Source organism: Polyergus mexicanus, unplaced genomic scaffold (genome assembly GCF_030449975.1).
Source record: "Polyergus mexicanus isolate NDT 795.1 unplaced genomic scaffold, iyPolMexi1.0 SCAF_20, whole genome shotgun sequence".
Taxonomy (NCBI): Eukaryota; Metazoa; Arthropoda; class Insecta; order Hymenoptera; family Formicidae; genus Polyergus; species Polyergus mexicanus.
The window spans coordinates 5,641,848-5,666,406 of NW_027223340.1; the positions used below are offsets into that span (position 1 = coordinate 5,641,848).

The window sequence follows — 24,559 nt, forward strand, 5'->3', positions numbered from 1 at the left end:
CGAAACGAAATTTCACGATTCGCCGATTGATTTATTGACATTTCTTGAACGTCAGTAAAAAAAACATTGTTTTTGTTTATACACATATATATATATTTTTAAATACGTTTTTAAATCGCATCGTGGATTCGTCGAGTCTCATTAAAGATATTATTTGACTCCGAAATAATTTCGGGCATCGCAGGTCTTTCAACTGCACTTTCTACACTTTCTCTTTAATCGTCCTTCAAGACTATTCAGCTCGTAGCGTGAGAAGTGAGAATCATTGTTTTGAGGGACTGTTAAAAAGTCATTTATCTGCTGTCAAATATACAGCCGTTTAAAATAATTTTGGTTTTCTCAATTTATATTGAAAAGTGAAAGTATCGAAGATGGTATGTAATATAAATCCGTAATACATATTGTACGCATAGTTTGAATAATATAAATGTTATGTTTTTTTTTAGAGCGTTACATTGCATACGGACGTCGGTGACATTAAAATAGAATTATTTTGCGAGATGTGCCCGAAAACGTGTGAGGTATTGATCAATGTACACATATTATCGCGTATCAATACATACATACAATCCCGTAACATTATTTATTAGCGATGTATAACCTACAATATTCATTCTTGAGCATTTCGCATTCAAGCGTTAACATTTTTGTTTCATATAGAATTTTCTTGCACTCTGCGCTAGTGGATATTATGATAATTGCCTGTTCCATCGGAACATAAAAGGCTTTATTGTTCAAACTGGAGATCCTACCAATACAGGTAAAGGTGGAACCTCTATATGGAATCGTAAATTTGAAGACGAATTCAAAGAGGAGCTGAAGCATAATACGAGAGGTCTTGTCTCTATGGCTAACAATGGTCCTAATACAAATGGGAGTCAATTTTTCATAACTTACACACCGCAGACACATTTGGACTTAAAATATACTTTATTCGGAAAGTGAGTTTATATTTATTTTTACTTTATAACAAATAAAGTTGTAATTCTTTTATCAGATTTTTATTTATTACAGAGTGATTGATGGTTTGGAGACTTTGGAACAATTGGAAAAATTACCAGTAGATCCTAAGAATTTCAAACCACTTGCAGAAATCAGGATAAACAATATAACCATACATGCTAACCCATTAGCGGGATAAATTTGTGAGTATTTGAATAATTTTTATTATTTATTGTAATGACATAAGTAATTTATATATCAATTCCTTAATTAAATATAATCTATTTGTACAAAATATTAAGTGTAATGATTAAAATATATATATATATATATATATATATGCTTTTTACAGATGTTTTAAATTCACAAAAAATAATGCTGCCGAAAAATATTTTTATATTGTATATATACCTAATATTCTCTTATTATGTGGATCAAATGGACTTTTAAGATACATTCTTGCAGGATATCTTTTTCTCATCGCTTCGATCTGGTAAGTACCTGTTTCTAAAAATTCCTTTGTAATATTTTGTCCATTTGGTGCTGTGATATATCTGAATAAAAAAAGTAAATATATAAATATATAAATTATTTATATTTATTTCTATTATTTATCTCATTTACTTACGCTTGTCCAATACTGTTTTTAAAAGTATATCCATGTTCAGCTCTTCTTAGATAACCAACTAATTGATCATTTCTATATACATTTTCCATACCCCACAGTGGTATATCACTGTAAATTAAACGAATATTTATCCATGACTAATATGCATTCGAAATATTGATAAATCAGCAGTATTAAAAAAAAAAACAAATTATTGCAAAGTGATATACTTACTCATTTATATGTAAATGCACCAGTCTCTTTTTTACTCCATTTTCTCGACATCGTTCGACAGATGCTTTACCTAAATACTTGCCATTCTTGCGACAGACAGTTTCTAAAGCTGCTTCTATTGGATTGTCATCCGATCTTAAGTCTGCACCCCAAAGATGATTCCCTGATAGGCAAATTAATACATAATCCCAACACAGCATATAGATTAAATGATACAAAAATATTGAACTGCTATGTACCTTTTTCACAACTTAAACTATAGAGTGCTCTATAACCGGCTAATTTCATATCATATTTCTTACTACATTCCATTAAAACTTTATAAACCTTTTCACACGAACTTCTTGGAATATGTAATTCAAAGCCAAGTTCACCCACAAAACTAAGTCTAAACATGTGCACTAGTTCACCATTTATTCGTACTAATTTTGAAGTGCTATATGGAAATGATTTGTTCGAGAGATCATCCTCAATTAACATTTGAAGAACTTGACGGCTGCAATAACGAATAAAAATATACTGAATGAATAGTGTGAGATATATAATGTCATAATTTGTACATGTATTCGTATTTGCTTTTCATTTAAATACCTGTTAGGACCTTGAACTGATAAAATTCCTATCTGTTCTGTGACATTATGCACAGAGACGCTGAAATCTTTTTCTTTGATTACTTTGTTGATATGTGCCCAGATATGATACGATGACATGCCTCCACTCACTAAAATCAGAAATAAAGAAATTGATAAGGTTGGCTTGCGAGATAAAATATATACACATTTGATAAAATATAAATGTATAAAACTATACCGATGTAAAATGCTTTTCCTTTAAATATGGGATCAACTACACCACCCAAGCCAGATTCTAGACCGGTGACCGTACAATCACCTTCCACACCTCCATTTCCATTTAACATGCAAGTATAAACAGTCTTGTTGATCTCTCGATCTACTTGAGATGTAAATATATAATCTATCGCCTCTCTTGTTTCTGGACCGCATATATAAAATTTCCCAAAGTACGACATGTTAAATAAGGCAACATTATTTCTGCATGAAAGCGCTTCCTCTCGTATCTATAACAGATATATAAAAAAAAAAGTTTTAGATTTAACATATTTGCTGAAAAATAATTTTTGATACTATCCTATTCTAAATTAAAAAGTTAGATTTACGATATTATCGTGTGGTGGAAATTGGAATGTACGTTCCGTTTTTAATATATCGGCATATATATCATTCGTATTTTTAGGCGTATCATAATAGCCACCATAATCGTAATGTAAAGCTGTGGCTTTTTTATTATTTAACAAGAACCATCCTGGACGTTCCCATCCTTGCCGTTCTTCCATGACGGCGCCTTCATTGATGAGTAACTATCATATATAAAAGATGAACAGTAACACATTATTGATAAATAAAAAAAACATGAAAATGGATAATCTAAGCGAAAAATGTTGACAAAGTTCGAATATTTGTGTAAAGCATAACTTACATTATGAAAAGGATCTGTCTTTAAATTTCTGCCACTTAAACGTTCGTCGTGTGGAAAGATAATTTCATAATTTTTTGCATAAGCTTCATGACTTCGCTCATTAATCCAAACTAAGTTCTTTCTTTGTTCTGGTATAAATCTGGAAAGAGGAAGAAAATATAATAATGTAAAAAATGTAATAAATTTTAAATATGAATAGAATAATATTAATTGTGTTGCTGATATATATTACATTTTATATCAATATATATAAAAAAAAGAATTATCAGTACTTTTAAAAATTAAATCGTTAAGTAAATGTGATGTTATATCATATTGCTTATTTAAGAAATTTGATATTTCTAACTTGGAAATAAACTTTTACCGCCTAATATCGTAATTGAACATGTATTTGTCTGGTCTTCCGTTAATTATCCATAATGCTGCTTGTTCTCCGCAACCACCTCCGAACATCATCCCAGCGCTATTATATCCACAGGAGTAATAAAAACCTGTGCAACGTGGGTCTTCACCTTTTAGAAGCATTGTTGTATTTTAGAGTTAATATGCATGTAATGTTAATGAATGTAAACATCAATTATAAATTAATGATAAAATTTTGTACCCATGATAGGTCTATGGTCAGGAGTGAAACTTTCTGGACCGCACACTGTCGTTCTTATTCCTGTGGTTGCCAAAACGGGTATCAATTGGTTCATCGCTTCTACATGCATATTGAATACATCCCAATTCAGCTCGTACAAACTAAAGGAGAAGTCTTCTGGTGCCTTTATATAGTATGTATTGTTTGAAAATTGATCAAGAGAACTTATATTGTATATCGCAAATATTTTTTCTATAACAGCATTTAAATCTTTGCATGTAACATGTATATATATAACTTACAGATTTTAATATGATAGGATTTGATTCGTAACCTCCGATGCTTATAGTTCCACCTTGCACTCGAAAATAGATATTACGATCGGGATCTCGGATGTTTGGCAATTCTTGTACGTTCATCGGCTCAGTGACGATGTATGCGTGTTTCATCGGTATTAATGGAATATCCAGTTCTACCATTCGTGCTATCGTTCCTGACCATGCTCCAGCAGCGTTTAATACGACATTAGTTTTTATAATACCGTAAGGCGTTTCTACTCCATGAACGATTTTATGGCCATCGTTATCCTCTGTGAGAATTTTAATCACTGGACAATCTTCGATAACCTTGAAGAATTATATTTAATTGGATCAATTTTTCACAAACGTTGTAATTAGCAGCAAAACTTTACTTTAGATTCAGCACTTTGTTATTCTTTGAATACAGATACAAAGATTTATCATGCTATTGTGAATTATAAATATTCAAGTGAGTAATATTTATGTAGGCTGATTATGATACGAAAGAGAAAAATGAATGAAATTACCTTGCAACCGTTTTTTTCTGCTGACTTTGTTAATGCATTTATTAACATGGCAGGATCTATAGTACCATCTGCTGGAGAATGTATCGCAGCTAGAAATGCATTTTCATCTATTAGGGGAAACTTTTTCTTCGTTTCGGCTGGATCAATTATATATGCATCAATACCAAAATTCTTACAACTAGTAATTAATCTTTCGTATTCGGCCACTCGTTCCTATGAAATAATATAATATTTATTCTTCGAAAAAATGTGGATAAAGACATCAACCGCGCGTTTGAGAAAATGTCAGGATATTTAGACTCACGGGAGAGTTCGCGATAAGAAGTCCACCATTATTTATCCAGCCTGGATTTATATCTGTTTCTTGCAAGGATGCATAAAGCAATCTCGAAGCTTTTAGTAACTCCATTTCTATATCGCATACTCCGCGTAAACACCATACAAGACCTGCTGTATGCCATGTTGTGCCAGATATAAGTTTAGATTTATCCAAGAGTATAGCATTGATACCACGTTTTCCTAATTGATAAAGCGCATTGCAACCAGCGCTGCCACCACCTATTGTAAGAATTCTTGTATATATCACATTGTATGCGCTGAGATTTTCCACGTTTTCTTAAGGTTTTATATATGAAAGGATATCGCTAAACTTCAGTTAATTTTAATTAATATGTGCATAATATAGAATATTCAATTTTTATCCAAATAAAATAGTCCTTTTTTGTACTTTTCTAAGGATACAAATTTAGTTACCTATTATTACAACATCTGCATTACTGGGTATGTCAATCTTCTTTGTCATGTTTTTTTTGTTGTATGTAGTGATTGTTCGGTTATTTCTGAAACTCCATTTAGATAACTGAAAGAAGAAGAATATCTTACGTGCGATTTATCCTTTTGCTAAAGTATAAATAAAATCATTAACTTCATAATGTATTTGCTGAACGTATCAGATTTGACGAAATCAAATATAGATATATACCTTGTTTGTCACTAGACGAAGCATTTTCTATGCTTCACAGAATCAGCTTGTGTATGACTGCAAGATATTGACACAAACTGGACTGTATTTTTCTCAGTCAAGATCGCGCGGCTTTATTACTCTAATTGTGATTTATCTTCAAAATTATACTGTTTATAACATATACATGTTATCAAGAAACTTCTCGTCACATTTTTCAACGTCAATTTCTCTTTCGCGCGCGATATCAGCTCGCGTTCGCGGTGAAATGCATTTTTAATTAAAAAAAACCTCGTTTCCGTATAGTGAAAAAGAGATTACAAACGACGTCAATCACGAAGCGACAAAACATTACCCAATGTGTTTGCATGATAAAGAAAAAGCGACACTTAACAGGAGATTTAAAATGCTATATAGTTGTGTGATTATATACTCAATCTGTTATCCATATTATTTTTCTTTCTAACTTGTATGTGTATGGCACAAGTATTGGTATACTTTATTGTACATTAAAAATATCTATTTCTTCATACTAATGATAAGAGGTAAAGGAACGGTAATTTCATCATAAAATTAATTTTTATCATTTCCAGATAAAACTATTTATGTGTATTATCGCTCTGTTTATACATCTATCTATTTACCCGCCTTACACATAAACCCTCACTCAAAATAATCTCACTGTTAGAGTAATTTTCTCTATCGCCAATATTTCTCTACTACTCTAAATTCTGTGGGAAGTGTTTGTCATTGTTTGTATTTTTTTCAAGAATCTTTCTTTGATATATTCTGTCTTACATGGTATACTTTATCTATTTATTGTTAAATTATATATTATATAAAACAAGTGAAGCAATATTCTTTCGATCTATATATTGCATTAAAATATTTCAATTTTGATATTCTGTGCTCAAATATATGTTGTGTGTGTGTGTGTGTATGAATATGTATGCAAGCAATTTGTATGTCTTTTTATCAATAAGGAATTTAATAAATGTGTAAAAGAACTGATGATATTGCAATACTTCTCATCTGCAGTTTAATTATTTATTAAAAATAACAAGTCTGATGGCTATTCTCGCTACATATTAATTATTTTAATATACAACATGCAGTCATTTAAAATTATGATAAAATATATAAAAATGCTTTGGTAATTTTGGACTTTGTAAACTATAATATATTCTTTCTAAAATGTATTTCGAAATATATACATATAATTATTTATTAAAGAAGAACTATTTCTATAATTAAAGGTGAAACTAATGAAACATATCGGAATAAATTAATTGTATATTCGATATATTTATCTACAAAATAAAGGATATTTTATCGACTAAGAGAAGTCTGATAGACTTATTCTTAGTAGTTTATTATTTTATTTACGTTTTCTTATTATCGTCTACTATACATTAAACTATGCTACAAAAGCGATACATATATTGAATACAGTGTGATAAATATGTCGTGTAAGAAAAATAGGATTTTTTTTAGAGAATCTCCCCGTGAACACATCTGTAAAGAAGTCAACAAAATGCCACTTCAAACACAAATAACACGTTTCATTTAGCGAATGACTTAGAGCGAAGTGTGCTCTTCGCTCGCTAAACTATCTGTATCTTCAGTGTCTGAATTAGTTGCAGCTTGCACTCGAGCGTATTCATCGGTGTCGATGCTTTTGCAAAAATGTATCGCATATTTCAGTTTTTGTCGTAAAACTGCTTTACACGAATATCTCGGCATTTTTAAAAGGAAAAAACAGGTATAGCTTTCAGGAAGAAACTGGTCCGGTGGGTTGTACTTATCCATTACCTGAGAAAATAACAATCGATAAAAGAGCGTGCATACAGTGATACTCGATATAAAATATAAATTGCAATTTTTTACTTGTAAAACAAAGTCTCTGCCTCTAAAATCTGCGATTGTGCGTGGTAAACGGGTTCTGCCCCAAACAAAACGAAGAAAAAGCGATCGTTCTTGATTGGAGAATTCGTCCATAACTTCCCAAAACCATTGAACAAGCGGTGCGGTCGCTTCAATACCTGCAAAGACGATTTTTAAAAATTAAAAATCATAATAAATAAATCATATATAAAAAAGAATCATATATATATATTATAAAGAATTTTAATGGGCTAATTATGATGAAAAAGTCTTGTAGGAAAAAGAACTGGGATAAATTTTTGAAACCATCTGTTTAATGCTTCCATTTCTTATGTCAAAAATTAGTACCATAAGTACCTTGATATGATATAAGCATTGAAATAGAATATCTACCTTTATATGTCGCTACAGATTTCAATAGATTCAATGGTATATCTGGACTACCGCAAACCATCGTTTCAAGTTCAGCACCGCTAAATAGTGCCAATAGGGGCACAGGAACGACTTTCGACAATCCTTCTCGCACAGCTGCTACTTGAGCATCAAATTCATGTAGCCTATAATCTAGTGCCAATCTTACATATTCATGTCTATTTTCTGGTGTTATCTTAAGATATCTGAAAATTTAAAGAGTAGTTTATTATCACACAAATCTTTTTCTTTCAAGTTTGTATATTATTAAATATACAAACATAAATTGTACTTTCATATATCAAATATTATTTTGTAGTATAGGTTTGAATTCTGAAACAACATAGGTTGAATATATCTTATATTATAATAATTATGCAATTTTAAAATATAATTTATAAAATATATATGTGTGTGTATGAATCTTTTTTCTTATATATATTTATACAATATATCATTCATATAAAAATAATTTTATTTAGGTTTAAAGATATAAGATCATTTTCTCTGTTTAAAATACTTTCTAGAATTTTATATAATATAAATATAAAATATATATATACATATATATATATATATATATATATATATATATATATATATATACTAAATATATATCAAAAAATAATATAGTAAAAAATTTGGAAATATAATACCTGTTAGATAATGCCACATCGTGTCCTGCAGCGGAGGGGGTAGAAAATGGCATTTCTAAACTCTGAAAGACTTTTTCGTCGGGATCCATATCCCTAATACAAAGTAAGCCAGGAACGTAATCCCTATCGACTTCCGTCAGATCCGCGGGTGTTAGAGATATACCAGCAAGTTGCTTCCAAACTGGTTCGGCTAGATTTAAACTCAGCGGACTGCCCGTTCGTATAGCAATGCCCATTAGAATGCCTAAGAATTGAAACATATTCATATGCAATTGGGAGTCCGCCATGGGGTTTAATAAGAAACAGTCTCGGTTCGTGCCGTTGTCTTCGCGACCGTTTGGCGTAGGTATAAATAGCGGCAAGGAACCATTTTGCAATTCATCACACATCTCTGCTATACTCTCACTATAACCACCACCACAATCGTCGACGCTTTCTCCTAAATAAAATAATACGAACGCGATTAATGATTTCGCATATCCTATCGTGCATACTTTGTAATAAGACCTAACGATTATATAAACAGAATACATACCGACGAACTTTACTTTCCAAACTCTGTGAGGTAGAAATAATACATCTTGCGTCAGGAGAGACATCTTCGACACCATTTGGCCGAAAACAGACTTGATACCGTCCGGTCCAGCTAATCCACCCTTTGCTCTAGCCCTTTTCACTTGTATCCTGTTTAATTCGATCACAGGTCCATGCTGACGGTCTCTAACCATTGTGGCTTGAATGACCTTGCGGAATGTCGCTTCCTTTATACTGTATACCAGCATAGGGGCTAGCTTACTCAGTCCAACATGACCGGTGATCGGAAACATAGCCAAAGCAGGGCACAAGAGTTCCGCGAAATGATGTAGTAATACTAGTCTATTGCGCAGTACGGAGTACGATAGATCTTTAACTAGATCATATTCCATAGGCGTGGACGCCGGCATTCTGCTTTGTGTAGCCTTCGCGGTGCTCCAAGCTAGCGTATGTGCGCTACCGCAAGCGACTCTCGTAATTTTCTTGCCTTGCAACGCGTGTACCAATCTCGGCCTATGAAGCGCGCTCGTGGTACCGTCACCGAGTTGACCCTCATCGTTGTCGCCCCAGGTGAAGACTTCTCCTTTGTCGGAGCACGCTACGCAATGCAACGAGCCCGTCGCTATCGAAATAATCTTCTTTCCTTGCAACGCGGCTACTTTACGCGGTCTACGCACATGATCGTCCGTGCCGTGGCCTAAACGATGATAGTCACCTTTACCCCTGTACATAGATAAGAAGATAAAGAGGAAATAAAAAACGTAAAAATAAATTAAGGGAAGAAGATAATTATCGAATAACTGTATGAAATATATATAAAAAAAATAAATGTTATATATTGTTATTACCAAGTATAGACAGCTCCGGATCTCGTTAAAGCGACTGAAAATTGACTACCGCACTCGACTTTAATTACGCCGAGCCCAGCTAAGGAATCAATCTTCAATGGAACTTTACATCCATCGCTGCCACCTCTACCTAACTTCCCGTAATCTCCGTCGCCCCAACTCCACACATTATCGTCATCGGTTACGCAAAGCGTCTGCGCGTCACCGCTTCCGCAAGCCACGTCGATTACTTTGTAGTCTTGTAAAGCTTCGACTACTTTCGGTCGTAATTGATCGTCGCTATCACCGTGTCCGAGACGTCCGTATCGTCCTGCACAATCAGTTATTCCTTTTAGCGTGATATAAGACAACATATCTACATTTTCAATAACTTTATACATGTAAAGTCAGATATTCGATATATGGTATGCGCAGATATAATAATCTCGAAATCATTAAAAATATAAAAACATTTTGATACGTTATTTGCATTTAATCATGTTCTTTTTACCTTTCCCCCATGTATACAGCCAACCAGCGTTCGTGATAGCGGCACTATGATGACCTCCACAAGCTATATCTAAAATTTCTACGCCAAGTAGGTCCTCGATCAATTTTGGCCGATCGTATGACATTTTGTTACCGTGTCCCAGTTTGCCATCATCGCCCTCACCCCAGGAATATACATGACCCTCCGAACTTAGAGCAAGACAGTGCTTTCCTCCCGAACTGACGGCCACTTTTTTAATAAATACGTGCTGTATCGATTCCAACAGCGTTGGGATCATAACGGAATCCGTTCCTCCTATCCCAAGGCGTCCCGCAGCTCCGTAACCTACAAACCATAGCAAATTAAAATCCGATATATGTCACACAGTGATCTTATAATCAAGAGTTTCGTCTTACCCGTCGAATAAACTTTTCCATCGGCAGTTACGGCAAACAGAGTTTGTTCACCACCAGCCAGTTGTATCGGTCTGAGCGCGGACAGACTTTCGCACGGTGCAGGTAGCTTGACCTTCGGACCCTCCAGACCTCCTAGTTGACCTCTATGATTGTGACCCCATCCGTAGATCGCGCCCGAACCGTCCCATGATAGTGTCCAGTCCTCCGGTCTACGATTTAACCATTGTAGTAACTGTTCATCGTGTCCCTGTTTGAATATATTGTGATTTTCGTGATCCTTCGTATATTCAGTGTCTCCATCCATTGCCATTTCGTTCAGTTGCTTTGTGACCTCGTGACAAAACGCTTTCGGTAAAGAAATGCGATCGACGAGCGACTTTGCCACGCGCGCAGCGAGGCAATATCTGCGAAACCAGGACCACTTGTGTACCTCGGAACAGAACTGCATTCCGTCCAATTCGAGATCGCATGCGAGCGCCACGAGAACCTTGAAAAAGTCGCTATGCATTAATTGCTTGCCACCTCTGACCAGAGGATCTTCATATGTGTACTGTCGTAAAAGTGCTTGCGGTAAGGAACCAAGTAGAGACGAGAGTGCCACTTCAGGTCTTATACCTGGTCCGTTTGTATAAACCACCTGTAATTTTCTTAACGCCCACATCCTCTGCTGCGCGGACAGAGTACTTAATTGACTGCATTGGCCTAGAGCGGTGGCCAGACGAGAGGCGACATTCCCGTCGGAATTTATCAGACTATTATCTATGAGTAAATGTTCGGCCAAAGCTATAGTTGGCTGCGACAGCACCGCACGATCGGATCCAAGCTCGTACGGTGCCGTTTTCGCTAGAATGGGATATACTGTGAATTTCCAACCCCAACCGTTGACAGATCCGTCTGAACAAAATCGCCACTTCAACTCATCACCTTGGATCTTGATTTCTGGTCCCCATTCAGTCCATTCTCTGCCGGATCTAACGGCCACCACTCTGCCACTTCCGTCCATTATTGTGAGCGGATCGTGTCGTTTCTCCGTGGAACACTGCCGATCAAATTCCACTCGAAGCGCTTCCGCGCCAGATATTTTTACGTGACCCGTCAATGTTGTGTCATCTATATAAGGATGCGGTGTCTCCTGCATTACGGGTTGTGGTGTATTGTTGACGCAGTTGCTATTCGCCGCAGTATCCTCCAATTCCGTTACACACAATTCCAGCAACATATTGCCAATGGAACTATTGATCTTACCTAGGGCGATCAGTACCGACGATATCGTTTCTTTGGCCGATGCGCAAACTCTATTAGCTACAGCCAGTTTCAACAAGTCAACTAGAACTCTGGCATCATCTTCCGTTAATGCCGATGTAAATTCATCCAAACCAAAGGCTGTGATACTATCCTCGCCTACTACCTGTGCGTTGGATGTTAAAGTAGCAGCTATAACACTCATCGCACTTGTCGACATTCTTGAAGCGCGCGAAGATAAACTAGCAGAACTGGACATAGACATAGCTAACATGGCTAACGGATAATCTTCCGACTCGGGAGTCATTTTGGGACTAGCGGTTACTACATTGACCGCCTCGGCGACGTTTGCCGGAGCTTCACCTCCGCCTTGTGCAATGTCACCAACGTTTTGATAAACTGTGTGTTCGGTACTCGATGTCATAGTTACCTCCGACGGTAGAATCACATCCATTATTGGCATCATTGGTGCGTGCTTCACTGGCACACAACCGTTCAGGGTTGAATGACTCTGCAAAGCCGTCACTATTGCTGCCCGTGCCTGCATAATGAGAAGAGCATTAATTACATGTTGTAAGGCTTGCTGTTTGGCAACATTGCTCTCTAGCGAAAGTATTATACTGGCTAGTGATGGCCTGGTGGCGCCGACATTACTACTCGTGGCGACAGTGCCGTTTTGCTCCGGCGCGTTAGTCAGACCTAGACACATCTGGCCTAACGGATCTCTCGCTGTTGAGAACGTAACCGGTTCTTGATTTCCACTACTTGGCTGATCGACTAATACCCAAGCTATGCTGTGACTCGAACCACAGGATACTCTATTCACTCTCGCGTCTTCCAGCTCGTGCACCAACGATGGTTTTCGATTGACGCTCGTCATGCCATTACCTTGTTGTCCATGATCGTTATCACCCCAGGCGTACACTTGACCTGTGTCAGTCACCGCAAGACAGTGCAATGCACCAACGGCCACATGAACGATTTTCTTGCCTCGGAGACCTTCAACCAGTGTGGGCTTTCGAACGTGATGATCATTACCGTGACCCAACCGGAAGTAATCTCCTTTTCCCCACGTCCATACTTCGCCGTATTTCGTCAAAGCGAGGGAAAATTGCGCGCCGCATTCCACCTGTACGACACCCAAGCCATTCAACCGATCTACCACTAAAGGTGTGTAACAGCCATCGCTTCCACCACGACCAAGTTTGCCAAAGTCACCATCGCCCCAGGAATATACACAACCGTCAGTAGTTAAAGCCATTGTTTGTGCATCCCTGCTACCGCATGCCACTTGGACTACTCTATGTCCAACCAAAGCCTGCACCAGTTTTGGTCTCGTTTGTGTGACAGTATCTCCATGGCCTAATCTACCATACTCGCCTAAGCCCCAAGTGTACAGTTCGCCGTTACTCGCGATTGCCGCCGAATGTCCCGATCCGCAGGCGATGTCCCGAATCCTCTTCGATTTCAATGTCTCAATAAGCTTCGGTTTATCCAGCGATATACTATTTCCGTGTCCCAATTTGCCATCCTCGCCTTCGCCCCACGAGAATACTTTACCGTCCTGAGTAAGTGCTAGTGCGTGTTTTCCACCTGAGTGCACTGCCACTTTCTTGATCACAAATTGACTTAGGAAAGGTATGGACTTTGGTTCACAGACGTTATTATCGTCTCCTAAACCCAGTCTGCCGTTTGTTCCTTCCCCGCAAGCGTACAACTTGCCTTCTTGGCTGACGATAAAGAGAGTCTTGCTTCCTCCGACTATATGAATAGGTTTTAATTTGGATAGGACTTCGCTGTACACCGGTAGCTTAATTTTAGATCCCTTCAGACCTCCCAATTGATCCTTATCATTCAAACCCCAGACGTAGACAGCCGATTCTTGAGGTGGAGTTGCATCGATACTGCGTTGTACCGCTACTTGTTCTTGCAAGACTTCCCAATCGGATGCAAGAAAAGAGACCGAAGTCGTCAACTGATTCTCAAACATATTCTGGCGGCCGATTATGCGCAAACCGTGTATCTTGCAATCTATGCCACCATTTCGACATTGTTTGATTGCTATTTCTACACAAGGATAATATTCCTTCATATCTTGAAGCAGCGTAACAATAGTGTCTGAATAACGTATGGTTATTGTTCTTAATTCTACTAAATTGGTAAAGGAATCTCCTACATTAACCGTTATTACAGAGGGCATGTAACTACTATCTTGTGGATTGACGATAATCTTTAACGAATATATCAGGATTCCGGATAGCATCTCTAGACGAATCCAGTGTTTCCCCTGCGATCCGCAACTTTGCCAATATTTTCCAGATCCATCTACCAGACGTGTCGCCCAGTTCTCCCGCGAAGATACGCTCAATGTTCTAATGCACTTGGACCAATCATCGATCAAATATAATTCTAATAGATCTTGCCTGTGGTATCTGCCTGGTTTTCCGGCATAAACAGCCGCCGAACCTGGTTCCGCAATCCTATTGAAACCGTGTCGGTGTGATCGCTTGGTATAGAAACAATTCTCGCATAAATTATAATTATCGCAATACTTGCACTTGAATCTGGGACCGGAAATAGGCGACAGGCAGCATGAGTTACAGATTACGGAATGATGACAAGACGGCACTTTCTCCATTTCGGAGACGCAACCAGTCCAACCATGTTGCTGTGGAAAATCTACGGATACGTTCTTGCCGTTATTAGTTATTGCTGTGACCACTCCAACACAGTGATGATTTACAGATCCCCAATTATACTTTGGCTCAGTTACCGATGCTTTGACTCGAACTTTATCGCCGACCTTCAACGCAGGCGGTGGACCTGGCAAGGATGGCGGATAGCCAAGCAGTTCTATATGAATAAAACGAACCCAGTACATGACGCCTTTGCGTTGCCACGTAACTTGCGCGTTCAAATCGTGCAAGTTTTCCATGTCAATCTTCATTACTTGACCGACATCGCCGTACTCCACTTCCTCGTAGCTCTTGCAGCAGCGTACTAACATACCTGGAACTACATTATCACGTATGTATATAGCGTACTCGTCAACTGATAAGAAATCCGAACGTTTCATGTATGTCGGCGGTGTACCACCCGTAGCACCACCTTCTTGTCCCGATGGGGAGTCGTCCAAATCCTCGCTAATTGAATCGTCGCTACCATCAGTTAATCCATCCAGGCTGGATAAAGTTTCGGTGTCGCTAAGGGCGGCGTCCGGATTTTCCAACAACCAACCTACTACGTTTTCCGCCGTTACGCTGCCTTGTTCGGCGACGCTCATGCTTTTGATAGCCAATTCGACGCTTTTCCTATGGAAACCCATTTCGACTAACTGAGCTACCAGAGGAGTCGCAGGCGTCGCTACGGAGCTTCTTCTCGTTGCTGCATTGGTTTTACAATGTTTCCTCTGGCTCGATGTTAAGGAAACTAATGAACAATCGGATGTAGGAGTAGTAGGATCTGAAGTCATGCCGGTTCGTTGAATAGGCGTGTGTCTCAATTCAGAAACCAAATATTGTGAGACCGCCAGAGCGGCCTCCTCTAACTCTCTACGTTTAAATATCGGTTTCAGCGGTTGCGGCTTTGTAGCGCGCAACAGCACTTCTTGCAAAAGTGTGGAGATACGTTTATCATCGTCATTGACGTCATTGGCCAACGGATATTTCAAGATCTTCCGCAATTTCGACTGATAAGCAAGCATTGTTTTACCAGCATTCAAGGCTGCGAGTTGTTGCTGCTGGCTCCGCAATATCGAGGCGTTGACAACGCCAGCGATAACGGGCATACCACCGGGTCGTTTATCCATACCGCAAGTAGCGCCTGAAAATAAATTGGCCCAGATAGATATAAGTGTTTCCGTTAAAGGCATTTTGTCCAACTGAAATTTATCATTAATTCGCTTCACTGTGTGAAATGGAACTATCTTTCGCGTTCCGTTGCCATTCCACAGCTGCATAACAATCTTCGAGTGCTTCGTAAACTTGCAGACTATACCCATTTCACCGTCGGAATTCACCAAACCGCCAATTCTTATTCTATTATCCAAACCACCAATGATAATGAGAGTCGCCATAATTGTACGTTGAATACACAGACCATTTTCGCCACCATTCTCATTCATTTGTATATGAAACAACGGACTATCATTCCAGAGATCCACCGTTAAGGTCAATTTTGCGGAGAGAAATTTGTTTATGGCCTCGTTCCAACCAGGAAAAGAATGCAAGAATCTAATTAACCATATTAATTCCTCAGCTACGGTGGAACTATACGACGCGGTTAAAGACATACGGCATTTGTTCGAATGAAGCTCGGAACCGGAGGTAATATCGCATGTGAGTGCCACTTGACCCAATATCTCGAAGGACTTTTGCAAAAATTGTGTCATATCATTCAGAACTGTTTCCATCCCCCATGAGGGCAAAACGGCTGCCAGTAATTTCGTAATCATAATTTGTTTCTCGAGGCAGGGCTTATTTTCGTCAATAATGATGCTCAATAGAAGGTCAAGCCAGGCCTGCGAGCTCAAAGACTTGCATAATCTCGTTGATCTTGCGATCGCCCTTAAAAGACTGAAGGTAGCCCAAGTTCCATGATGCTGTCTTGCTAGTTGAACATGCATGGTTGATTCGCTGGATTTATTTGCAGTCGATATTATACCATGCAGAGTGGAAGTAAGAATCTTGATAGATGTAGCAGGTGTTTTATCCGCTTCTACACCACATGAGAGTAAGATTATTCGTAGTAAAGTCGTAGATGCCGATTTGAGGCAAGTGGTTGGATGTAATTCTTCTGCACGAAAACCTGTAGTGGTCTCCGTTTTATTCACATCGAGCGGAGCATCGCTATCGGTTTCATCGTTGTCGTCATCAGGAGGTGTCGGCGGATCTGCTAATTTTAGATCGTATTTACCTTCTTTGCCCATGCGATACGAATTTGTTGCACCGTTGTCCCATTGAACTCTTATCCATCCGTCGCCGCCGAGTTCACTGATTACTCTACCCACGCCAGGCGGTGGACCATCCTGATCGCCCCACTTCCAGTCGGCTCCTCGTACAACTCGAGTGCCCACTTTCATTAATGCTGCCAACTCCATTCCGCTGAGTTGTACGGTCGGTGGCTTATTCTTTTGAAGAGCGTCTTCGTAAATCGCCGTGATCTCAGTCTTAACTTTCGGTGCCTCGGGATTGTCTCCGCCTTGCTGTCCTTGACCGCTTTCACCGCCTTCGCAGAAAGTTGCTGATGACGGTCCGATTTGTCTCAATAAAGTCAAGATGCTCGATAACAGGCCCGAATTAACTAACAGCCCGATCTCGTTGGCACATTGATAATTGGTCAACATACCGAGGATAGTAAGTAGGAATCTTGCTCTCGGTAATTTTCGCAGCCAGGTATAAGTACCTTGATTTAAACTGCTCTTTCCGCTGACTTTCTGTTTGCTCGGCAGCTCCGCCTGTATGACATAAGTTCGTAAAGCTTGTACCGCCCATGAAATTACTTCGGCTTCGGCCAGAATAACTTTTGATTTTTGATAAGGAGTAGTCAATTGTATATCGTACAAACAATGCGCGATTCCGTCGCTAAGAGACTTGTTTTCATAGGTCAAGCCGAGCCAACCGTTGAGCAAGGAATATTTCACCGATGGTATCAAATAATCCTTCTTCAATAATTCGCGCATCATTGAGATACCTTGTTCTCGCACTCGAGCACGTTGCATTTGACAATACATTGCACGGCGCAAAGTCTCAACATCTCCGCCAATGCCGTCGTTGATGACGAACTCGATGATACTCGTCATTAAACCATTATAATCAGTAGCCCACCGTATCGGTCCATACCGAATCTTTTCTGTCATTTGCATAATTTTGTTCTTTATGTCCGATATGTCCTCTAACTTTATAGAAGAAGAAGCCGTCAGACCTTCCTTAGAGGAAGACATTATATCCCCGTCTGTCGGTTTATTTTTTGTTTTAGCATTTTGTATAGATGCATTTAATATATCCTCCGGCTTACCACCGGCTCCGCCAGACGAATCTTTATTTCTACGAATATCTGCTATGACTGTACGAACGGCTCTCTTGAACTTAGGGACTGTATGCAATAGCTTCAAGTCTTCCAGTCCTTTAACTTCGTAACTCGTTGCAGACCGAACCTCGTACAAAAGAAATCTACATCTTTCTTGCGCGGGCGCGCATACTTCCTTGTAACTTCTATTCTGTTGCTGCCTAATCCGTATCAAGTTCCACTTGGTCTGATAAATCGCTCGGGCCATATCGGCTAATTGATTGCTCAGTTTCGCGCTATTAGCGGTTTTCAATTCTTGTTCTGCTAATGAAAATGTTTGTTGCCCCAAGCCAAGGTGCTTGACAATCACAGCCATTAGGACGCGACTGATTTCTTCAACTGGATGGTCGCCGCAAAAATCGGCGTGAGAAAATAGATTATTAGCCTTGGAGTATCTGTCGATTATCGTTAAAAATGCTCGAACGTGGCTATCGTCGGTTTTATGCGCCTCCGCTAGTGCATGTATAAACGCAATTGTTCGATCATCATTCTCTTTTTGCTGTTCGTTCTTTGCATGTATTGGAAGCGGTGGTTCTGTGGGCGAGTTAGCAGCTGTCGATGTATTGCTTCTCGCCTCGTCCTTCTCCTCTTCGTATGGATTTGGTGGTTGCAGAACTTGCAGGCCGCCGCGCAAGAAATTTGCAGTAAGCCACACGCCAGCTTCTTCCTCCGCTGATTGAAGAGTCAAGCTCTGTCGCATTCGGTAGGCATGTAAACCTAACAAAAATCCTAGAGCTCTTTCCGTATCCAGGAGGGACGAACAGACATCAGTCACTTCGATCGTGACTCGTGTATTCTCGTCGGGCTCAGAGTGGCAATAATGGCCGACGAAACAGGAATCCATCATGCCTCGCGGCGGCGATAACTGACTGTACGGTACATTACATTGCGTTACCACCTCGTCCCGTCCGGCGACGTATCTTTGAAGTACCTCATAAGGAGACCAGGAACCTTCGTTTCTGATATCCTGAACATCGTAAACATTATTATTCACCACTACCCAGAGGCCACCGTCGCGATTGTGATTTTCCAAATCCGCCCAGCGTATCAATGTGGGTTCTTCCTGAATGAATATCTTATTTCCATGTTGCGGTGCAATGATTCCCGGCCAAGACAGATCATCCGTCTCGTTCTTCTCCATCGTCGGCGCCAACTTTACAAAATGGTCCAGTGCATCTAGAATCGGCGCGATTACCTCCATCCAGTTCATATCAATCAATAGCACGGGGTAATCTACTTGCAATAATATCAGGCATGTTATCAGCTCGGAAAGTAACACATTAATTATGTCACCTTTCAAAACGCTAGCGATGGAGATGAAATCTTTGACGGAACGACCGCCTATCTCGGTCGCTAATGGCAGTATCTCAGCTGCGTGATCGCAGATTTGCGCGATGTACTTCTTCAGTAGCGACTCTGCGCCCATCATCTCCTGATCATGCAGATCTTCCGTGCGAGATTTGCGTGTGATACACTCGTATACTTGCGCAATTAGTAACCGTTGAAAGCGCAGCAGAAGGTTTAAGCTGGGCGAATTATCAAATCTTCTTAGATGTTCATTTCGATCCATTTGCTGTGATGACCCTTGTTGCAATCGAGATTGCGTAATGCATGTACCATTTTTAATTAACTGTTGAATAAGTTGAAGCAACGAGATGGTCGTGATGTTCTTTCCAGAATTGAAACCGTCTTTCATTCCCTGTCTCGTATCAGTCTTCACTTTGACGATATTCGACGATATGCTTATATCGAGAAAGTCCTTATCATCTGGCATATCTGCTATTTCCGCCTTAATTGCAGCTTTCAATGCTAGTTCCAATCCACCATCCACCATTAAACTGGATACCAGTAAATCAGCCATAAACCGCTGTCCACTATTTATGTATATATTTATCGAACTCGATTGTTCTACATTGTTCGATGTATTTGGTAGAAAACTGGACAGTGTTTTCGCACGCTCGTTAGCTGTTGGCAGCAGTATGCTCCAACCTGTTTGTAGAACTGCTTGTGCTGCTTCCTGTATCGTCGCTAATATCCCAGTCGCGCTCGCTAGACTAACACATCGTTGCTTCAGAGAATTTAACAGAGGACTACTTGCAGCGAGTCCGACAGATTTAGTGTCGATATTATGCGTCAACATCGTATGTAACTGTAATCGGAGCAAATTCAGCGTAGCTACAGCTAGACATTCACGATCTTGCGTAGGCGGTCGTATTCCTGGTAAACCCTCGCAAGATTTAGCCAGAAGCGTATCGAGCAGTTGAAAGGTCTCTTCGCATATATCAACGACAAAAGCCACTCTGCTAGCTCCACCCGACCATGCCGACATGCACCACGCGAAACTCTGGGTCGGACCTGATGCCAAACCGATGACAGTCTTTGAGGATAATGTCGGACATAAAGTAGGTTCGGAAATAACGGAACCTAACGTGGCATCGATTTGACCATAATCATTTCTACCCCATCCATAAACAAACTGATCTTCTGTCAGCGCTAGTATATGCGTTGCGCCTACAGACAACTCTTTGATTTTCTTATCTCTCAACGATTCGATAATTTTGGGATATCTCACGTGCTCCTCGCTGCCGTGGCCTAAACGGTACGTATCACCCTTTCCCCATGTGTACACTTCACCATGGACTGTCAACGCTGCTGAAAATTGACTACCGCAAAACACCTTGACTACGTTGATATCTAGCAGCTTATCGACGATCTTCGGCGTCTTGGATCCGTCCGTGCCTCCTCTTCCGAGCTTCCCATAATCACCATCACCCCAAGAAAAGACTATGCCAGACGCAGTGACGCACAAAGTCTGAGAGTCACCGCTACCGCAGGCCACGTGCACAACCGTGTGACCCTTCAACGTTGTCACTAGAGTCGGGATCATAACATCGTCGAAATTACCGTGACCCAATCTACCGTAATTTCCTCTTCCCCAGGTGTATAATTCACCGCTGACACTTAATGCCGCTGAATATGTGCTACCACATGCTATGAACACGATATTCTTCTCTAAAAGTACCTCGATCAATTTTGGTTCGTCGTAGGAGATGGTATCGCCGTGTCCAAGCCTACCTCCATCTCCGTTGCCCCAAGAATACACGCAGCCGTCTTGTGTTAACGCTAAATGGTGCTTGCCGTCCGAATGAGACGCGATCATCATGACCGATTTATCGGAGAAACCATGTACTCTCTGCGGATATTGAATCTCGGATCCATGATACATATTGTAAACATTGCCATTTAATGATAATATCATCAGCGCTCGTTCGGTGCAACATAACTGTTTTATGCCCAATTCTGCGATTGCGTCACAATAAAAGGGAGTGGAGCCATTTCCAAACTTTACACCACCCCAAGCCAATACCTCCTGAAACGTTTGCCTACAGTTTCCGCTCCTCGGGAATCCGTACTCGGTATTAACCGGCGGTAAGAGAGGAGCGGCTAATCTGCTTAAATTACACATAATAATAACTGCAGCTTTTCTCAAATCGACAGACACGGCATCGTCGTCCGGCAGTCGTAGATATTTAAGTAGCACTTCGCATGGTCCCGGTGTAACGTTTCCGTCGAGATATCTGCGAGATTTTGTCGCTGGTATCATATTCAATCGTCGTAACAGAGGGACAAGCGGTGCCGTGCTTCCAGGTGGCATGACTCGATTGTCTTGATTTTTATGTTTACCACTAAGATGAAGCAATAAAACTACAGAGTCCAATAAACTAGAAAGAGTGGCCCTTTGTGCGACCAGTTCCAATAACAAACAAAGAGCCGTATGTTGATCTGATAGTGGCACTGGTCGCCACGATCGTCCAGTAGTTACTTCTCTAAAAATGAAAAATGTGATGTTACATTATATATAATAATATCAAATATGATATTCTCTATTATATTATTAATATTATATGATTAAAATATATATTATTCTCTCTATATATAATACATTAAAATTATATTACAACATTAATAATAATTAATTAAATAACTAAATAGTAATTATATTACTATTAAAATTACATATTATATATGATGGAAATTATAAAATGTTAAAGCATACCCCGTCACAACTTGTCTCAAAAATTTGGCTGATCTTTCTACGACTTCCAACCAAACTTGAGAAACGTTACTTTCATCGAAAAGAGTCGCCTCGGGTAACGATTGCAACGCCTCCAATGATTCGGTCAATAATTCGCTACAAAATTCGACGTCTTCCCCAGATCTCCAAGCTCGTCTTAAATATGCGAACGAGAAATTTAGGGCCGCGCGTGAACCAACGCGCGCTAATCCCAAGGTTGCCTTTTCGTTAGGTCTTGGTCTGCAAAAGTTTAGAAAATATAGAGCATTTGTAGGAACAATTCATATTTTATTTTAAACAGAACACAAAAAATAACGTACTCTGAAGAGGATCAAGATACAATTGTATATCGATACTCTGCGTGCACAAGAAAACAAATCAAATCACTTAGGAAATTTGGCCTGTGCTGTATGTAATAGGAGTTTGCACAATATAATTATATTACTTATATAATTATGTATGTTATATATCTAATATAATATTTTTTATACTGTACGTTTTTTGTAATTTTCCAATAGACTTTGGTATATTCACGGTGTCTTTGATTTCTTGTGGCTTATGTCGAGATAAAGCTGTAAAATATCTTCTGGCGACTATTAGGCGTTGTCTCAAACGCGTCGCTGATAATGTGCTATTTGCGACTTCACAACATAGCTTGCGTTGTTCCTTTATCGATAAATGGATGCATCCTTTTAAGTCTGTTAACGCTAAAGAAAAGATTTGAAAAAACGTTAATATCAATTCAAATCTAACAAAGATATATAAACGTAATATCCATTAAAAAATCTTTTTAATGAAAGCTTAGATATTTAAATAATAATTTTTAAATAAAATATAAGTTCAAAATAAAATATGAAAGTTTTTTTTTCTATATATATATAATATACAAACATATTTACATGGTTGCGGTGCCCAAAGCCATGAATCCATTATCCGCCGAGCAGATGTAGCCCTTTCAACCATTGCTGCTGTTCTTGCAGTTTCTTCATCATCCAGTTTCTGACATGGAGTACAATTACATCCATGTTGTGGACCACAAATTCCATCACAGCAGAGACAAGATAATACTTTCATACCACAATAATAATGCCCATTCTCACCTGAAAAATATATAAAAAAAGTTAATCAAACATATTATTCAAAAGGATTTATTGATATATAATTATAATTATTATATCTGTTCTTTTTATTTATATTTTCAATTCTTTATCTCTTTTGAGAATAATGCAAGCCATGCATTGATATTTTTTTTTTTATGAATATTTATGTTTATAACATATGAAGTATTATATATATGAAGATTAAATAAGTTTGACATAGCATAAGGAGAGAAGATGATATAAATGTAAAAAGAATTTTACATTTCATCGCAATTAATTTTTATATTCATACCCTTCTTCGCTACAATTCCTGCAGCATTGATCAAACCATCGCTAAAAGAACCAACAATTTCACCATCTCGCACCATTTCATTCCACAATTCAGCCAATCCATCCCGATAAAGAAATCGTTGTAGATCAGTTTTCAACCACTTGGCATCCAATCTTACTTCGGGTCTAACTGTTATGTTTAATTGGCTACTCATTCTGTCTATAATTTATGTAGATCTTTCTCCGATGTACAATCTAATTTCTTAGAAATATAAACAGATTGCTTAGAAATAAAAATATAAACAACTGCAAGAAATACAATTAAGACTAATAATTTCGCTTCCTTTCAAATAATTGTTTTCCATTCTTGTCTTGATGCAATTGCATGACAACTATTAATCTATCTTTTGACAGAACAATAAATAGAAAACGTCTCTCACGGTTGATAAATAAATAAATATCTAGAATTAAACTTCTAACTTAAGGTCATGTTAATACAAACAAAAAGAAAGATAAAGAGAGAGAGTGAGAGAGAGAGAGAGAAGACGTACATTGGGCGAGTTTTTGAGATTGCTAAAATGTATTTTTGAATGCGGTACTTGTTTTCAAAGAAGGGAAGGTTAGCAATCAGCACAGTTTGCAATGTTTCTTTCAGAGTTTTTGCCCTTTCCATCTGTCCCGTCGTCTAATGTCTCATGTCTCATCCAATCTCGACGCGATGAATCGACCTGTCGAAAACTATGTACCTGTAAGTTCTGCCACACTTTGTGGTTGGTTTTGCACGTTTACTAATTCATCGCGATATTTCGAATCTACTTGTCAAATAATACCATTCGATTCTATTTACATTCTATGCATTTTCATATATATTTAAAAAGCGAATCGGTGCATACCATATGTACGACATGCAAGTATTGATTGCAAATGACATTATACAC

At 38.8% G+C, this 24,559-nt stretch overlaps 3 protein-coding genes across 9 annotated transcripts; 1 reads left to right on the forward strand and 2 right to left on the reverse strand.

Moving 5' to 3' along the window:
- The first annotated feature begins 219 nt into the window (after window positions 1-219).
- On the forward strand, window positions 220-6,809 carry LOC138941712 (peptidyl-prolyl cis-trans isomerase-like 3). 3 transcript variants are annotated; one of them, XR_011448195.1, is made up of 7 exons: window positions 220-374; window positions 447-521; window positions 661-941; window positions 1,015-1,145; window positions 1,295-1,435; window positions 3,894-4,056; window positions 4,168-6,809. XR_011448195.1 is itself a non-coding variant. In XM_070311578.1 (5 exons), exons 1-4 carry the CDS (start codon window positions 372-374, stop codon window positions 1,139-1,141), a joined length of 486 nt encoding a protein of 161 aa, XP_070167679.1. In that variant the 5' UTR covers window positions 220-371; the 3' UTR covers window positions 1,142-1,145; window positions 1,295-1,491. The 3 variants fall into 3 exon arrangements, 1 of the variants encoding a protein (XP_070167679.1); XR_011448196.1 differs by having other exon boundaries at window positions 4,213-6,809; XM_070311578.1 differs by lacking the exons at window positions 3,894-4,056; window positions 4,168-6,809 and having other exon boundaries at window positions 1,295-1,491.
- LOC138941706 (sarcosine dehydrogenase, mitochondrial-like) lies at window positions 1,290-6,015 on the reverse strand. Of its 2 annotated transcripts, none has more exons than XM_070311565.1 (15): window positions 5,672-6,015; window positions 5,443-5,548; window positions 4,994-5,247; window positions 4,690-4,902; window positions 4,166-4,489; window positions 3,885-4,047; window positions 3,645-3,792; window positions 3,281-3,419; window positions 2,961-3,161; window positions 2,594-2,861; window positions 2,375-2,504; window positions 2,023-2,279; window positions 1,784-1,946; window positions 1,571-1,678; window positions 1,290-1,496 (listed from the first exon to the last, which is right to left on the reverse strand). In XM_070311565.1, exons 1-15 carry the CDS (start codon window positions 5,693-5,695, stop codon window positions 1,337-1,339), a joined length of 2,658 nt encoding a protein of 885 aa, XP_070167666.1. In that variant the 5' UTR covers window positions 5,696-6,015; the 3' UTR covers window positions 1,290-1,336. The 2 variants fall into 2 exon arrangements, with proteins under 2 accessions (XP_070167666.1, XP_070167667.1); XM_070311566.1 differs by having other exon boundaries at window positions 5,443-5,589; window positions 5,672-6,014.
- On the reverse strand, window positions 6,781-24,542 carry Herc2 (E3 ubiquitin-protein ligase HERC2). 4 transcript variants are annotated; one of them, XM_070311564.1, is made up of 14 exons: window positions 24,173-24,542; window positions 23,644-23,883; window positions 23,151-23,351; window positions 22,748-22,958; window positions 22,234-22,491; window positions 15,219-22,003; window positions 10,869-15,125; window positions 10,474-10,797; window positions 9,984-10,293; window positions 9,137-9,858; window positions 8,602-9,040; window positions 7,928-8,151; window positions 7,538-7,692; window positions 6,781-7,462 (listed from the first exon to the last, which is right to left on the reverse strand). In XM_070311564.1, exons 2-14 carry the CDS (start codon window positions 23,834-23,836, stop codon window positions 7,229-7,231), a joined length of 14,313 nt encoding a protein of 4,770 aa, XP_070167665.1. In that variant the 5' UTR covers window positions 23,837-23,883; window positions 24,173-24,542; the 3' UTR covers window positions 6,781-7,228. The 4 variants fall into 4 exon arrangements, with proteins under 4 accessions (XP_070167665.1, XP_070167664.1, XP_070167663.1 ...); XM_070311563.1 differs by having other exon boundaries at window positions 6,782-7,462; window positions 10,869-22,003; window positions 24,368-24,542; XM_070311562.1 differs by having other exon boundaries at window positions 6,782-7,462; window positions 10,869-22,003; window positions 24,221-24,542.
- Window positions 24,543-24,559: the final 17 nt, after the last annotated feature.

Excerpts from the sequence above, each read along its gene's own strand:
- Herc2 (XM_070311563.1), bottom strand. The coding sequence starts at position 23,836 with ATGAGTAGCCAATTAAACATAACAGTTAGACCCGAAGTAAGATTGGAT. Across the intron at positions 23,352-23,643 it reads AGGAATTGTAGCGAAGAAGG|GTGAGAATGGGCATTATTAT; the intron begins GTATGAATATAA and ends TATATTTTTCAG. Across the intron at positions 22,492-22,747 it reads ATTGGAAAATTACAAAAAAC|ACCAAGACCTAACGAAAAGG; the intron begins GTACAGTATAAA and ends AAACTTTTGCAG.
- LOC138941706 (XM_070311565.1), bottom strand. The coding sequence starts at position 5,695 with ATGCTTCGTCTAGTGACAAACAAG. Across the intron at positions 5,248-5,442 it reads TGCAGATGTTGTAATAATAG|GTGGTGGCAGCGCTGGTTGC; the intron begins GTAACTAAATTT and ends TTCTTACAATAG. Across the intron at positions 2,280-2,374 it reads TCAGTTCAAGGTCCTAACAG|CCGTCAAGTTCTTCAAATGT; the intron begins GTATTTAAATGA and ends TCGTTATTGCAG.
- LOC138941712 (XM_070311578.1), top strand. Across the intron at positions 522-660 it reads TGTGCCCGAAAACGTGTGAG|AATTTTCTTGCACTCTGCGC; the intron begins GTATTGATCAAT and ends TGTTTCATATAG. Across the intron at positions 942-1,014 it reads AAATATACTTTATTCGGAAA|AGTGATTGATGGTTTGGAGA; the intron begins GTGAGTTTATAT and ends TATTTATTACAG.